General features: G+C 41.3%; 1 protein-coding gene across 1 annotated transcript in view; it reads left to right on the top strand.

The window, feature by feature from the left end:
- Positions 1 to 1172: 1172 nt before the first annotated feature.
- foxo1a (forkhead box O1 a) overlaps positions 1173 to 14834 on the top strand; it is a 28750-nt gene continuing 15088 nt past the window's right edge. Inside the window, exons 1-2 of the mRNA XM_085795942.1 lie at positions 1173 to 1276; positions 1355 to 2247. Coding sequence (XP_085652068.1) covers positions 1582 to 2247 — 666 coding nt within the window. The 5' untranslated portion in view covers positions 1173 to 1276; positions 1355 to 1581. The remainder of the gene's footprint in view (positions 1277 to 1354; positions 2248 to 14834) is intronic.

Genomic DNA, 14834 nt, shown 5'->3' with positions numbered 1-14834 from the left:
ATTTGCTCTCAGTAAAGACAAACAAGACATTTAAGAAATCAGCTTTATTTTGAAACTTAGCACTGTAGGCCACATGCTCTATTTTAACACACACTGACTTGACACTTGTCTGGTTAGATTATAAAGCATTAGAAGATGTTTTACAAACTAAGACATCACAGCAGAGAATAGCTTAAACAATAAAAACCTATCGATGATGAAATATGTAGCTAAATCATATATTTGAGTGCAGCGTTATTCTTTGCCATGCTCCCTAAATGGCCCGGGAAACTGTAATGCGGAAGAGATGTGAGGCCGGTTGTTTATGGCTCTAATACAAATTACCACAAGATGGCAGTATACTCCACAATTAGCTGAGGACAGTGAAACAGCTCTGCTCCATCAAATCATCAAGAACCAGCTCTTACAAACTGAACAGAGGCTAACTTGGTTCATTAACTTATAACTGAGACTCCATTTATCCTCATGTCTTTGAATGAACATGCTTTTGTTTTATCTATAAGCTGCATTTTCTTTCTTTCTTTAAACTCTAAACTCTGCCTTTATTATGCATTGGACTATTATCAATGTTATCTAAAGTTTTGATTTTAGATTAATCTTTTTTTTATTTTTATTTTTTATAAAACCTGGTAGGCCTATTTGTAAATTCTTCACTTTAACTTGTGATTATACAGTGCAGCAGCACAAGCAGCATTTGTCGGGGTGGGAAATTAATTCAGAAAACCGTCTCATTGCGTCTCAGTATTTGACAGAGATATCAGTTGTTATAATTTCTCATGAATGTCGTTCTGCAAATGATTTATTAAAAAAAGAAGATATTTTCACATGAATTTGATTTGAACTTGATGACAAAAATAGGCTTCATAAAAAAAAGCAGCAATGTTAGAAATATAAGAAAGAAAGAAAGAAAGAAAGAAAGAAAGAAAGAAAGAAAGAAAGAAAGAAATATTTTGGAGTTGAGACTTGATACCATATTTTCAAACAGAGGGAAACACAGCTGAGAGAAAAACTTTTTTTTTCAGCCACATATTTGCCAGGCGAAAGAATGAAAACAAGGATTTTTTTTTTCAGCCAAGTCTTTCGGTGTTATTCATTGGAGCTCTTCGGGTGTCAATCAAATGTGGGCGGTGTCAGTCGCTTAATGATACTTCCAGTAAGTCCTCACATGCTGTACAACACAGAGAGTCAACAGGCTGGACGGGACGCGGGCTCTACATCACTACGACTGGATAACAACAACAACAACAACAACAACAACAACAAAGCAGTGGCTCCGGTGCGTGTGTGTGAGTGTATGTGTGTGTGCGAGTGTGTGGTCACTTAACACAACTTTTCTTTTTTCACGTTGTTTTAGAAACATCGTTATGATCAGCGTTGACTCAGACTTTGACCGGCTTGGGATGTAAGTGTCAGTGTAGAGTTTGCGCCCAGGCGGACAGTCTGCTCTCCCGGAGACATCATTTCAAAGGCGAAGCTGCAACTTTTTTTTTTTTTTTTTTTTTTTTTGAGACGCGACAGATTATTTTTCTTTTGCCGCTTTTTACATGACATTGTAACACTTGGCTCCGTCACCTCTCGACCATGGCGGAAGCGGCCCAGCAGCCACACCTGGTGGAAATCGACCCGGATTTTGAGCCGTTACCGCGGCCCCGGTCCTGCACTTGGCCCTTGCCCCGGCCGGAGTTTATCAACCCGGGCGACTCCAACACGTCATCGCCGGTGCCGTCTGTGAAGCAGGAGCCCGCCGGCAACGCCGAGTTCATCAACAACCTGAGCCTGCTGGAGGAGACCGAGGACTTCACGGAGCAGAAACCTGTCACCCTGTGCTCTGATTTCCAGTGTCAGGAGAACTGTGTCCACCAGCAACCTCCACAGCAGCAGCAGCAGCAGCAACATCAGCAGCAACATCAGCATCAGCAACAGCAGCAGCAGCAGCACCCAAACCCGCAACTCCCGCATCAGCAGCAGCAGCAGCAGCAGCAGCAGCAGCAGGTGCCTCTGCTCTCCTCTCCGGTCGGTTCGTCGCCCTCGGCGGCCGCGGCCGCAGCTGCCGCCGCTGCCCAAAGGAAGAGCAGCTCCTCCCGGCGAAACGCTTGGGGGAATATGTCATATGCAGACCTCATAACCAAAGCTATCGAAAGTTCTCCTGAGAACCGACTAACTCTGTCTCAGATTTATGACTGGATGGTGAAGAGTGTGCCATATTTCAAGGACAAGGGAGACAGCAACAGCTCCGCAGGCTGGAAGGTATGTTTTAGTTAGTTTGTTTTTTTGTTTGTTTTTTCAATATTTTGGCACATAGATCCAGGAGATGCAGTGTGATTAAGTGTGTGTGTGTGTGTGTGTGTGTGTGTGTGTGTGTGTGCTGCCTATGCCTGATTAAGCAGTCGTCTGTGCCAGGCCAGTTTTTGAACAAAGTTTTCCAGTGAGGAGTTTTTGTGTGTCTGTGGTACTCAACAGTGAGTTCACAGGGACTTCATTGTGCTTTCTGATATATTTTTAATCTCTTGTGGTATCACTGTAATACCCCTCCAGGGGTTTCTGGTTGTCTGCAACCTTTAATAGTCTCCTTTTTATCGAGACTATATAATGCTTTTTGGTCAGTGTTGTTTATTTATCTCTTATCTCCATCATCGATCATCTTCCCTCTTTGTTGTCATTAGTACCTACTTTACATCTCCTGCACAGACTAGCTACAGCTAATATTTGCACTTTGCATTCCTTCGCTACTTTTCACTGACAAGAAGAACATGCACAAAGAGTCAAGTCACTGCTGAGTTGTCTGTCATTTGCTCATGGTCTTGTGAAACTATGTTTCCCTTCATTGTCATCCATCCAGTTCATGCCAATTCAGTAAACTGATCAGTTGCAACCGTGACCTTAGACAGTCATCTGACTTCTCCCTGCAGTATGTGATTTATATGAGTCTGCTGACTCAACAGGGTTTTTTTCTATTTGCCTTCTTGCGTTCCTCAATGTACCAAATGCTTCAAGTATGATTGAAACATACTCTCAGCTGTTCTCTTTAAAAGGGATAGTAGTTAAGACAAATTCACGCTTCTCCATGTTCAAGTGTGCTGTTGCTGAAGCTGTTTTTGACATCTGTGTTGTAAAGGAGATACCAGAAACTTTCATGTGTCCTGGAAACAGTCCAAAAACATTACACAAGAGGGGATTTAAAATCTCTGATGTGGTGTGACAGGCCCTCCCACTGAACACTATGGAAGGGCGTAAACCTTCCTTTGGAGACACATAGTTTCACTGGTGTCTGACAATAAATTGATGACAGTCTACGCTCCCAGTGGGAAATCATATTGAGCCTGCAGTCACACAGTGAGAGATTTATTAAGGCTTCCCTCTGTTTTATGCTGTCTGGGTTGCTGATGAAATGTAAAACAGTTCTGGGATGTTTGTGTTTTTGTCTTCCCCTTGTCAGAACAGGCTCCCACGTTTGAGTCATGTGCTGAGAGATGACACAGTCTTGTCAGTCACAAATGCCAGTGAGGATTTCAGAATTACAGAGGCAGATAATTGAGTTCACAATGTTTAAAATTGTCCGTCTTTCTTTCAAAAAGAACAAATGTATTTTTCAGCAACGCCCTGCTCATTCATTTGACTTCAGTGTTTACAAAAAGTATGAAACTCATGTTGAGCTGTCAAACGTAGACCTGTCGGTCAAATTATATGAGAGTGGAAAAACCCCTTCAGTGTAAACAAAGCATGTACTGCATGGGCAGATGTGTTGCTAAGGTGGTGATATTGTCCGAGCAGCTTTGACCAAGTAAAGCAACATCCCTTCATTTGTTCAAGGTTCAGAGTCTATGCTGCCCTGTGGCTTTATTAAGATCTGTAGATGATTTAAACTTCAAGTGTGCTTCTTTAAAGTGTCAACATAGTGTTGCTTATATAAGAATTTACTCTCTGATATCTTGAATTGAGCAATGGTGTTGTTTTCCAATGAACAGTGCATCATGTGAAATACTGCCTCTTTAATTCATTCAATAAAACGAAGGGGATGAATTAATGTAATGTTAATAGAAACTGAATTCACCCTGGGTTAATTTTTAACAAGTTTGTGGACGCTGACACATATTCAAGTAAAGGCAGTCGTGTGTGGTATGGTGACACATGAAGACACACACATACAGATGGTTAGACGTGTGGAGTCCGAGGCTGTGGAGAATCAACAGCGTGAAATCAGGACTGGTGTTGACTTAAGAAGGTGGGACACTGGGACAGTTCTCTGTATTACCAGGCAGCTTTACTTCAAAATGACGTAATAGACATTTTTTGTAGAGAGAGGACAGACTTGTCATTTGGCCACATGATTGTCAGCAGTCATACCAGCCCCTGGATGACCGTGAAACAGCTGCGGTCAACACTTTTTCGGTGACACTTCACACTCACTGGTGTACAACCATTGTAATTAGGAAGTTATTGTATACTGGAGTGCAGTGAGGACAGATCACTGTGAGTTAATTGTCTCCAGCATCATTAAATACATTAGTAGATCATTTACATTTTGAAAAGCATGAAGCAGAGAGGCAGTTACAAAGAATGTGAGCGTGTCTTTGTGCCACACACCAACAGTGGAGTTTCTCGCCGTCGCTGCGTCCCGTTTAACAGTTTCTGTGTGATTGGCGGCTTGGAGAGGGGCGCTCAGCCACCGCCTGGCCTCGCTGCTTACCCTGCCATGTTGGGGGTGTGTAGGCTGAGTAATACTGTGGGAAAGAAAAGTGCCATTCACTGCTGCGAGGGGAGTTATTCATAGAGCTCCCCTCGCTTTCACACAGGGGGGCTATCACACATTGTCTCTTCAGAGCGAGCTTTCTTATGAGCCGGGGCGATTCGCAGAGAGAATGCCTCTGTGGTAAACATGACAATGTAAAATGGTAATTTTCTGTCCAGCCATGTGTTTTCTCTTGTGCTGTTTCTTCTTCAAGGACCCTTTGATGTAAAAGGGATATGTCCAGACAGTAATTAATCAGTCATTATTTAACTCATTGAGTTGAAGAATTTGGTAAAATATTTGTTCAGTAACAAATCAGTTTTTTGCCATATAGTATAGAAGTATGGCCTTTCATCTTGAACTGCATTGTTGAGGTGACATGACTGATTGGACACATGGAAATATGTAAATTGTGCGGCAGACTTTATTCCAAAGACAGCGGCTTTGTGAAAATGACTCTAGGCATTCAAACAAAAGCCCCCAGACTAAACAACCTCCCCTTCTTTACCCAGTGCGCCTTCAAGAGAAAATTATACAATGCGTAGAATGAGAATGTGTTCTGTGGTTTGTAGAGATACTGTATTAGGCTGATGTGCTGAAGGCTGAAGTTTCTAGTGGCTTCTTTGATGCCATAGGACTCGGAACACCAATCAACCAGCTCAACCTTGAAGCATTGTATGTATTTTACTCTTTCATTACCAAGGATCATTTCTCTGCGTTACTTAACTCGCTGAGCATTTGGGGGTTCTCCCAAAGTGAACTGGCTCAACACATCACATCATCACATGAAGATTTTATTAATCTGTGATTAAGACTGTCTGCTCTGTAATTGTTTAAGGCTGAGCTTGTTTCACAGCGCTGCTGATCCTCCACATTCAGTCGTGTCTAAACTGAGTCATGACAGCCTCCACACTTCTCAGGCCGTCTGCGACAGTGTGAATTCTGAGGACAGTTGTGCCAGGTGGGACCAGCTTGGAGAAGCTCTCCAAGTGGACTGAACACTGGCCCTGGCACAAGCAGCTATCCAACAGGAAGAGGAACAGATGGCACAAATTATGTATCTTATGTATCTAAACCTTTCTGCAGTTCTGGTTAGCTATTTCTGCTATGCCTGTTCTACTAATGTGAAATAGTTTCAGGTTGCAGCTCTGACACAAATTGCACACATGCATTAATACAGTGTAATATATACAGTGCACACACACATCCTTGCATAACTGCCAAAAATCTGTTCTTTCTTGTATTTCTCTACTATTTGTACGTCACCACAGGATAAATATTTGGTTTCAGCCGGTGGAGCTGGATGGCTCAGGCGGTCTTTGATGTCAGTCTGGAGATCAATTCGGTCATAGGTTTTCTCTGGACATGGCGCTCTCTTGACCTGAAATTCCTCGGCCTACGCTGGTAAACACTCCCATGGATCTCAAAACAAACTGTGCCCGAGCAGATTGTACAGCAAGTGACACGAGGGTCATTACCATGTAAATGCACCCATTGACTCCAATCCCACTTGGTCGTAGAGTAAACAGTGTAGGTATCGCCGAGAGGAGAAGCTCAGATGGGTCATGCAGTAGGTCAGGATGTGAGTGTGTTGGGAATCTGTGCGTCTTGAAATCTCTGATCTCACTTCATAACCACGTCATGGATCCAACGGACCTCACAGGTGATGGTCATAAAACAGTTTGTAGTTTCAGTGACAGTTTTGCGGGAAGTCCATCTGTATATGTGAACCATCTGTAAAACTCCAAGTTTCGCTTTGCATCTAGCTGTGGTCATCGGAATACATTTCTTCATGGACAAAAATTTCAACAAAATAAACCCTCATGTAGCTGAGCAACTTGATCAACCTTTATCAAACTGGTGCAAAAATACTGCTCATACAGTATTACCATTACCATTTCTTATGTTGTTGGCAGTTCCAGGCAGGTAGTTGGTTTCAAGCTTTATTTTTCCCAGCTGTTATTATATTTACATGATTCAATGTCTCAGCGTTTCTGGAATTAAAGCAATTGGAGATTTTAAAATCAAGGAATTATGCAGTTTTCTTGTTGAACTAAATTCAATCTAAATTCTGGACCCATCCAGCAGCTGAACACACGTGGCTTCTTTCTGCAATAGAAATCAAATATTACTCAGTAAGTTTGTCCCAACGCTGTTGCACAGGTTCTCATGACTCTGTGGCACTTGCACGTAGCTTTACTTTCACCCTCTGTCCCATTCATCTGCTCCTCTGTCCAGCTCTGTGAGGGTATCAGGAGACTCTTCCACCATCCAGTTCTTTACTTCTAACATTTCGGCTCATTCTCTTGCCGTAAAATAAATCACTGACCAATCAGTCTGTCTTCCTTTGTAATTAGGGCCCCGGGCAACCTAAGCTGCCAGTACCCCATTGTTTTCCTCAATGTTCTTCTTCTTTCTTCCTCTTCTTCCGAGGAAATCCTACTTCCCATGCATAATCAGTGAAAAAAAACTTTACAGAAATGTTCGGCCCCATGCCAGATTTACTCAACTCCAAGGACATGTCAATATTCCTCCTGGGGCAGAGGGGCACAATGAGCGTTTACATTAAAAAACTTTGAAAATTCCTACCAAAGCAACAGTACATGCTACAGTTTTGCAACTTTTACCAAAATGTCGCCCCAATACTGCAGAAACTTTTGTCCAGTTAAACTCATTACAAATTATGAAGTCCATCATTCTGTTTTTTTCAGTACCAGTAAAACTTTTAGAACCTATCTCCTCCCACAATTTTTGCTCAATTGACACCAAACTTGCTAGAGAGCATCTTCAGACTGTAATCCACAAACAATCCACACTGATTTTTGATTTATTGATTATTTTTGATAATTTTTGAAAACATTTTAAATTCTGCTCTCATGGGAACAACTGCAGTCAATGTAAGAGTGGCATTTTTATATATCAGAATTTTATCTCAAAAACTGAATTTTTGAAAACATTTTAAATTCTGCTCTCATGGGAACAACTGCAGTCAATGTAAGAGTGGCATTTTTAAACATCAGATTTTCAGATTTCAGTATTATCAGATTCTTGTTTAGATAACAGTATTTCTGACATATACTGTAATTTGTGTTGTTTTCGCCATTCGTATACAGTAGCAGCATTCTGACACAATACTACTTCCTGCCTTTGACAGACTGACAGTTTATACCTGTAGGAATATGCATTTACTTTCAGTGCTTCATTTATTTCCATTGCTGCGTTTAAACTTAACCAGATTCATCATCCCTGAAAGAGGCGTTCCATGAAATTTAGATTTTTTCAGATTTGGTGAATTGGTAGTTTCATAAATCATATTTGACAGGATAAATCGTACTAATATAAGCCTCTTTACAGTAAATGTGATTCTAATTGCCTTATGTGTAATTGCTTGATAATTGATGGTGGGAATAATGCAGAGATGTAAAGGATGGGTTATCAAAAGTAGTAACCCTTCCCATGAACCCCAGGGACATTGCTTCAAAAATACAGTAGCTAAGATTGTAACCCTGGGTGAACACAAAGGTGGTTGTTTTTATCACTCAGTCTGTGCACTAGTAGGACATTGAGCAGGATAGAACAGCAGTCCTCCTGTCTCTACTGGTTCAGCACACACACATACACAGAGATGTACACCCGCACCCCCCTGAGGCAGTTGAGGAGTCCAACCTTGGCATTGCCCCAAGACATGAGGGGCAGCTGTGTTTCTCAGGCACAGAGCTGGAGGAGCTCTCCTCACCCTCCTCCCCATTTCCTGCTCGCACTGCCTGCCTCTCCCATTCCTGATTCTCTGCCTCTGCACAAAGAAGGCCACACTTAGTGTTTTAAAGGGTTACTGGACCACCCTTCACCCCCCTCTCCAAAAACCCAAGCAGCTAACCACTCACTGTCTTCAGAGAAGAATTAAGAGATAAAGAGAAAGAGAGAGGGAGGGCACAGCAGAGTCCCAGAATGCTCTAAGTTCAGACTGGGTGACACTTGTTAGGAGTTGCATAACAAGACATTTACTGGAATCAGGGAGCCGCAGGCCAAAGTCTGGTGCCACTGGTTAGTCAGCGGAACTGTGAGGCACTGTGTTAGAGATATGTGGGACGCTAGTCTCCTGTGTGTGCGTGTGTGTAAGTGTGTGTGTGAGCGCACATAACCTGGGCCTCATAATTAAAGCCCTGCTGCTGGCAGATGCACAGACACGATGGCAGGCAGACAGACAGGCCGACACAGGGAACATTCCAGCACAGGCTTTTATATCTTTTTATTGTGGCGTGATATTCTGCCTTTTCCTTTCTCCTCAGCTGATTTTAATCCAGTATCTCCTTACAACTGCTTTTTCCCCCTTCTTTGCTTTTTATATCACTTTGATGTGCTGAATCATCATGGCTGGCACCACCATGGGTGTTAAAAAGCAGCTGTGAGTATTGATTGACACTACCTGTTAGTCTGTGTTCTGTTCTGTGTTAGACGCTCCAGTTGATACAAGGACTACAATAGCAATTATTTGCAATGTCAATTTACTTATTGTTCATTTATTTATTACTAAGACTTAATATGTCAAAAAAAGTACTTAATATGTCAAAAAAAGTTTAAATTAAAGAAGAAGAAAAAACCTGAATATGACCACTTTAAAGGAGCTATTTGTAAATTATGCTATTGTTACGTAGCCAACATCATCATATTGCTGCATAGCCAACATTAGCATCAACAGCTGTTGACTCAGCAGTCTTGAGGATTTATTCATCAAGATCTCCAGCAGTGGAAAGCAAAGCCAATGTTAACTATTGTTTCTGGTGTTTTTGTGAGCATGCTAACCAGCTAGCACTGGCCTGTCTTACCACTCTCCATTAGCAACTCACTGTAGCAGTCCCGTCCTGAAGATGTAGTGCTTATCACCTCTTGTATCATAAACACAGTGATGATGGCTGAATCTCTTGATCAGATGCAAAGACTACCCCCAAAGAGGCCCTTTGAAGTTCCAACTTTCTTACATTTGAGATGAACCAGAAAATTCTGCTTCATAAATCACCTAAATGATCAAAAACAAATCCAGTTGAATAACTATTACAAGTAGATCATCTTGTTTATGTGCCTTTGGCTTAGCTTGGGGTGAAATCTGAAGCACTCGAGTGGAAAATATTGTCATTTTTCAAAGTGATGTAACCATTCACAGTCACACTGATTAGATTGAGCAACAGTGTAAAACTGGTAGCCCCACAGATTATTTCACAACCTCATGTTTTCATCATGTTCTGCTCCCTATTTGTTTTCCTCCCAGCCTCACCATCGGTACTCTGTGTTGTTGTCAGTCTCCTATTCCCTCTACCAAAAAAAAAACAACATCTGAGTAATTAATCCCTGACTCCAACCTCAACAGTCTGAAATAAAATTTAAAAAAAAGTGACAGGAAAGCAGGTCAGTGTGGCACAGCAGGGATATCAAATGGCGTTTTAATGTTTTCGTCTGTGTGTGGCACATTATTTATGGATCCAGCCATTCTGTAGCAATGAAGTCACATCAAATGAGTATCCCATGTGCTGCTGCTGTCTGGGTCATAGTTCGCAGTAAATCGAAGTAAACCTTTTAACAACATGTCCAGAATGCTGTGGGATGAAGCCATCGGGCTATGACAGACACTGTGAGACACATACCACTCTGAAGATCATGTCTGTCTACTTTGCCAGTGTGTCTGGTTGTCAAAGAGACTTCACAGTTTACAGATCTTCCAAAAAAAAGTCTGTATTTTGTTGGGTCATTGCTCTACAGGCCATTTCCCCACTGAAATGTCAAACATGTAAATTTAATATGTAAACAAGTTTTATCCTGCACCTGTTTGGGTGTACTAGTCTGTGAGAAACATCTTTATATAGTTTGTAGAAAAGTTTTGTTATGAATAACAGGTATAAACTGAATTGCAGCGAAGCAAAAGAAAATGTTTCATTATAAAATTGTTAAAAGGTTTCTTTCCAATTATTTAATCATTTTCTTTATCTACAATATTCTTATTGTTATTTGAATGTTTTCCTGCATTGTTTTTTGCTTCAAAAAACCTTGTTAGATTCAAAGCTCAACGAATGCAGCTGTTTGAAACCAAATTTAAAATACAACTGTTTACTGTTGACAGCTGTTAAAATAGATAAAGATTAAGTTAAACATAGTAGATGAGAGCATGATCTGTTAAAACTGTGAGTTTCCTGAGCTGAGGAGCTGAACTCACAGTATTAGAAGTGATATTTTTAACCTCTGTTAGTGCTACAGCTGATAGCTTTACACTTAAAGCGCCTGTATCGCACTGGAAAGGACCCAGGAAAATCCCTGTGAAGTGCCCCTTTCATTTAGTGAAGTCAAACAAATCATGTCAAATGTGTACACGGGTGTTTCCAACCCACCTCAGACACTGGCATCACACAACCCTGCAGCACTCCTGCCAGAGTTTTGTTTTGTCAGTCCTTTTTTTTCTGGCTGTAGACCAGAGGACAGATCAGCTTAGCCTTCAGTAACTGCACAAGAGTGTAAGTGATACAAAAAAAAAGATACCGGCAGAGAGTATCTTTCAGCAGGACAGAGGAGAGGTGCCCACGCAGGTTGCTTTACGCTAGAGTTGAAAAGATAGAGTTGACATCCAGCTCCATGGTCAGGTAAACAGTCATTTGGGATGAGTCAGACTGTTTTGTTTTTCTCAGTGCGGGTTTGGTAGTAGTGGGATGAGAGCATGTGATCGTCTGTTTTGGCAGTGGGTTTGCCCGGGCATGGTGGTTTGTCTCACAGAATACACAGCGGCTGTTCCTGCTATCGCAACTTCTCATCAGTCAGAAAATTGGAAAAAATCCTCTGTGGGGTTAACAGGAAGACCTCTGCATTGTTGTATGGTGTGAGAAGAGGAACTACTGTACAGATTTAAAATTATTTCACCATGCAAGTGAGAAGTGAAAACCCTCAGCGCTTCTTCGCACTTGAAAAAATGTGGTGTCCCATCAATTTCTCATAGTGTGTGTGTTTTTGTGTTTTTGTGTTTTTGTGTGTAGTGGCTGCACACAGGGAGTGAGCAGAGCAGCACTTTTTTACGGGACCGCTCGCTGCTGAGGGCCCCAAACCACAGGCATTACCCAGACCCACATTGTTGTGCAACTCCCGCCCTAAAGCGATTATGCACGGTGCCTGTCAGACTGGCCTGGCATTATCACACAATCACACATGCATTCAGGCCCTCTATCACATATATGAACACTCACTGGGAGCTCTACAGCTGGCTGGCATGGGTGGAAATTTAAATGAGCACTTTAATCAGAAGTGCTGTTATGACTGTGCGTCAGACGGCCGGTTTCCCGCTTCTGTTGCCACAGGAACTAATAGTTTGTTTTGAGGTCAAAGTGCATAACAGCATAACCAAGGCACCCTCAGGAGTGTTCACGTTAGGTTTGCGTTGGTGTTGCAATATTGTGGCATTATTGTCTGTGTTGTATAGCGAGGCTCTTGGCTGGCATGGTGTAAAAGGAACACCCCGCAGAGGGGAGAGGTTACAGTTGGGTTTCAGCTTGACATCATCCTCTACTCGCTCACACCGCATGGAATGAAACTGATTTTGAGTCCAACATACATTTCTGTTTGCAATTTTCCTGAGCAAGTGTGGGATGTTATTGTTTTTTCTCACCACACTGACTGATATCTGGGATTAACATTTGAGATTTTTCCTGGGGAGTATTAATGCTAGCTGTAAGCACACTTTGGAGTGTAGAGGTAGTTCACAGGCTGAGGGTGGCGTCTTTAGTTTCCAGTGTGGCTCCCCATTCAGGTTCTAGGAAACGCTGTAGTGCCTGTCAGGCAGCTTAGACGTGTAGCCACATGTGCACTCATTTTTCTCCTCATGATTCGTCATTCGCATCCTGATCGACGCAATTGACAAGTGGATTGACAAAACACAACTGAGTGCAGTAGTTTTGTGTGATGCACTACAAAGAAATAAAAAAGATTCTTTATCTTTTCACAACACCAGATTTTGTGTCAGGAGGTAAAGAATCCAGTGTCATTGTTTTCATCATATTAAAGACAGTTTTATACTGCTTATAATTGAATTGTCTGTGCATCTATAAAACCCATATCTTCTATTCTGTGCTAATATTGGAGCTCAAATACTATTGGGTTTAATCATCTGCAGATGCAACTCTGTCATTTCTCTATAGCTATAGATTTTTTTTCTAGTAGCATCGTGATCTCAACCTTATTAATTTAACGCTACAGAAAATGAATGCAGAAATCATCTGGTGAGGAAGTAACACAGTGTGACGCTGGATTCAGTGGCTTCTTCCTCTTCCAGCATTTCCTTCATTTTTTTTTTTTTTTTTGCTTTTTCATCTTAGCTCCACTCAGAAGTGGGAAATGTATCAGTCATATTGCCGATCGCTCCCTTTATGGGATAATTTAAATCACTGTGTTACCCATATGGAGGTGATCGCTCTGTGGTTCACTCACAATCAGCTAAATAATACTTGATTTAAATAGAGCCAAAGTAAATGCTGGAGTGACTGAGGCTTTGGTTTACTCATGTGCACCTCCTGTCCTGACCTGTGCGGCTGCCAGCTTGATAATGGCCCCTCTGATTCTGGATGCCAAGTCCAGGTCTTGGTGCCCTGGGTTAATGTCACACTTGCTGTCTACTGTTCCTCTCAAAAATGCAAACTCTCACTGTGACACATGTTTATTCATTGTTGAATGTTGAGCACCATTTTTATTGTCAAACATACATACCGATCTGTGCTTTTTTAAAGCTTTTCAGTTTTCAGGCAGTAGAATAACACATAGTATGACACAGCAATAGCTGTGCTTGTGAGACTTTCAGTTGAAGCAACAACACAGATCATTGAATGTGTTTCTTCCATTAGCACCAGTGTAATAGCAATAAGGTCAAATAGCAACAACTTTAGTGATAATTAAAGAAAGATTTTTTAAACCTTTATTTGTGGTAAAATCTCATTGAGACCCAGGGTCTCATTTATTAAAATCCAGCATTTGTCATGTTATGTTTGTTGTTCATTTTAAAACATGTGAAGATGCAACCCTCACAATCAGAGCAGAGTCAGCATGTAGTTTACTTGCCCACTTGAAAGAAGTCCCTGGCACACCTTAAGGTAGCTTCGCAAATATTTATTTATTCTATGATGTGTCACTGTTATTTCCTTTTTGTAATGAGCCCATGAAAAAAAACACTTTGTGATAAAAAAGACTGTAATGGTCCCAGCAGTTTTCTTTTGTTGTTTTTCCTCTGAGAACATTTTTTTTAAATGGCAGAAAATGAGTCATGCTAATTTTACCAGTTCCAGTAAACAGGTAAGTACATTGCAGCCAGATTTACAGACTGCTTTATAGACATTATAAATATCTTTCGAGAGTTAAAGCATCAGGGACAAAACATTTAAAACCAAATACTTTTCCTTCATTATCATAATTCTTCATTCAAAGACACTTGTTGCCAATTACTGGCACTCTTACTCTTGAACAATACAAGTAAATTCCCGGCACAAAGGAAGGACAGCAAAATGGCGTTCCACACTGCTTCTGTGATGAGATATCTTTCGTATGCTCTGAAAATAATTGGCTATTTGTGACTATTTGTAAATCACACTCTGTCAATGTTTTTTTTTCTCCAGTGCATCTTAAAGTAACTATTTGTCAGTTTTTCTGTTACTACATTAGCAGCAGTTAACTTACTATAGGCTAGAAGAAACATTGCGAGTCCAGCATCAAACTGATTGCTCTGCTTGCCAAGCACAGTCTTGGTGGTGTAAGGAAATTAGAGTATTAGCGCTTGTCTATATCATGACTTTTCTTCTCCTGAAATTATCATGCTAACCAGCTAGCCCCAGTCTCCAATCTGTCCTGAAGGTGTAGTCTTGCTCAGAGAGAGTATTCTAACCCGATTGTGTTATAAAGACAACAATGGCTGAAACTCTTGTCAAGAGACAATCACCACCACCTGCCAGGAAGAAACCACATGTGATGACCAAGAAAACATAGTCCCTTTAAAGTTTTAAAGTAAGCTTTTCATTAAGAAAGCCGATATAACACTACAGTGATATGGCTCTTAGACAGACAAGACACACCAATGGAGGAAAAGAGAGGC

This window comes from Trachurus japonicus, chromosome 13, assembly GCF_045865225.1.
Source record: "Trachurus japonicus isolate A0001 chromosome 13, Traja_1.0".
Lineage (NCBI taxonomy): Eukaryota > Metazoa > Chordata > Actinopteri > Carangiformes > Carangidae > Trachurus > Trachurus japonicus.
Note: the sequence above shows the minus strand (reverse complement) of the source record. Positions and strands in the feature narration are given on the sequence as shown.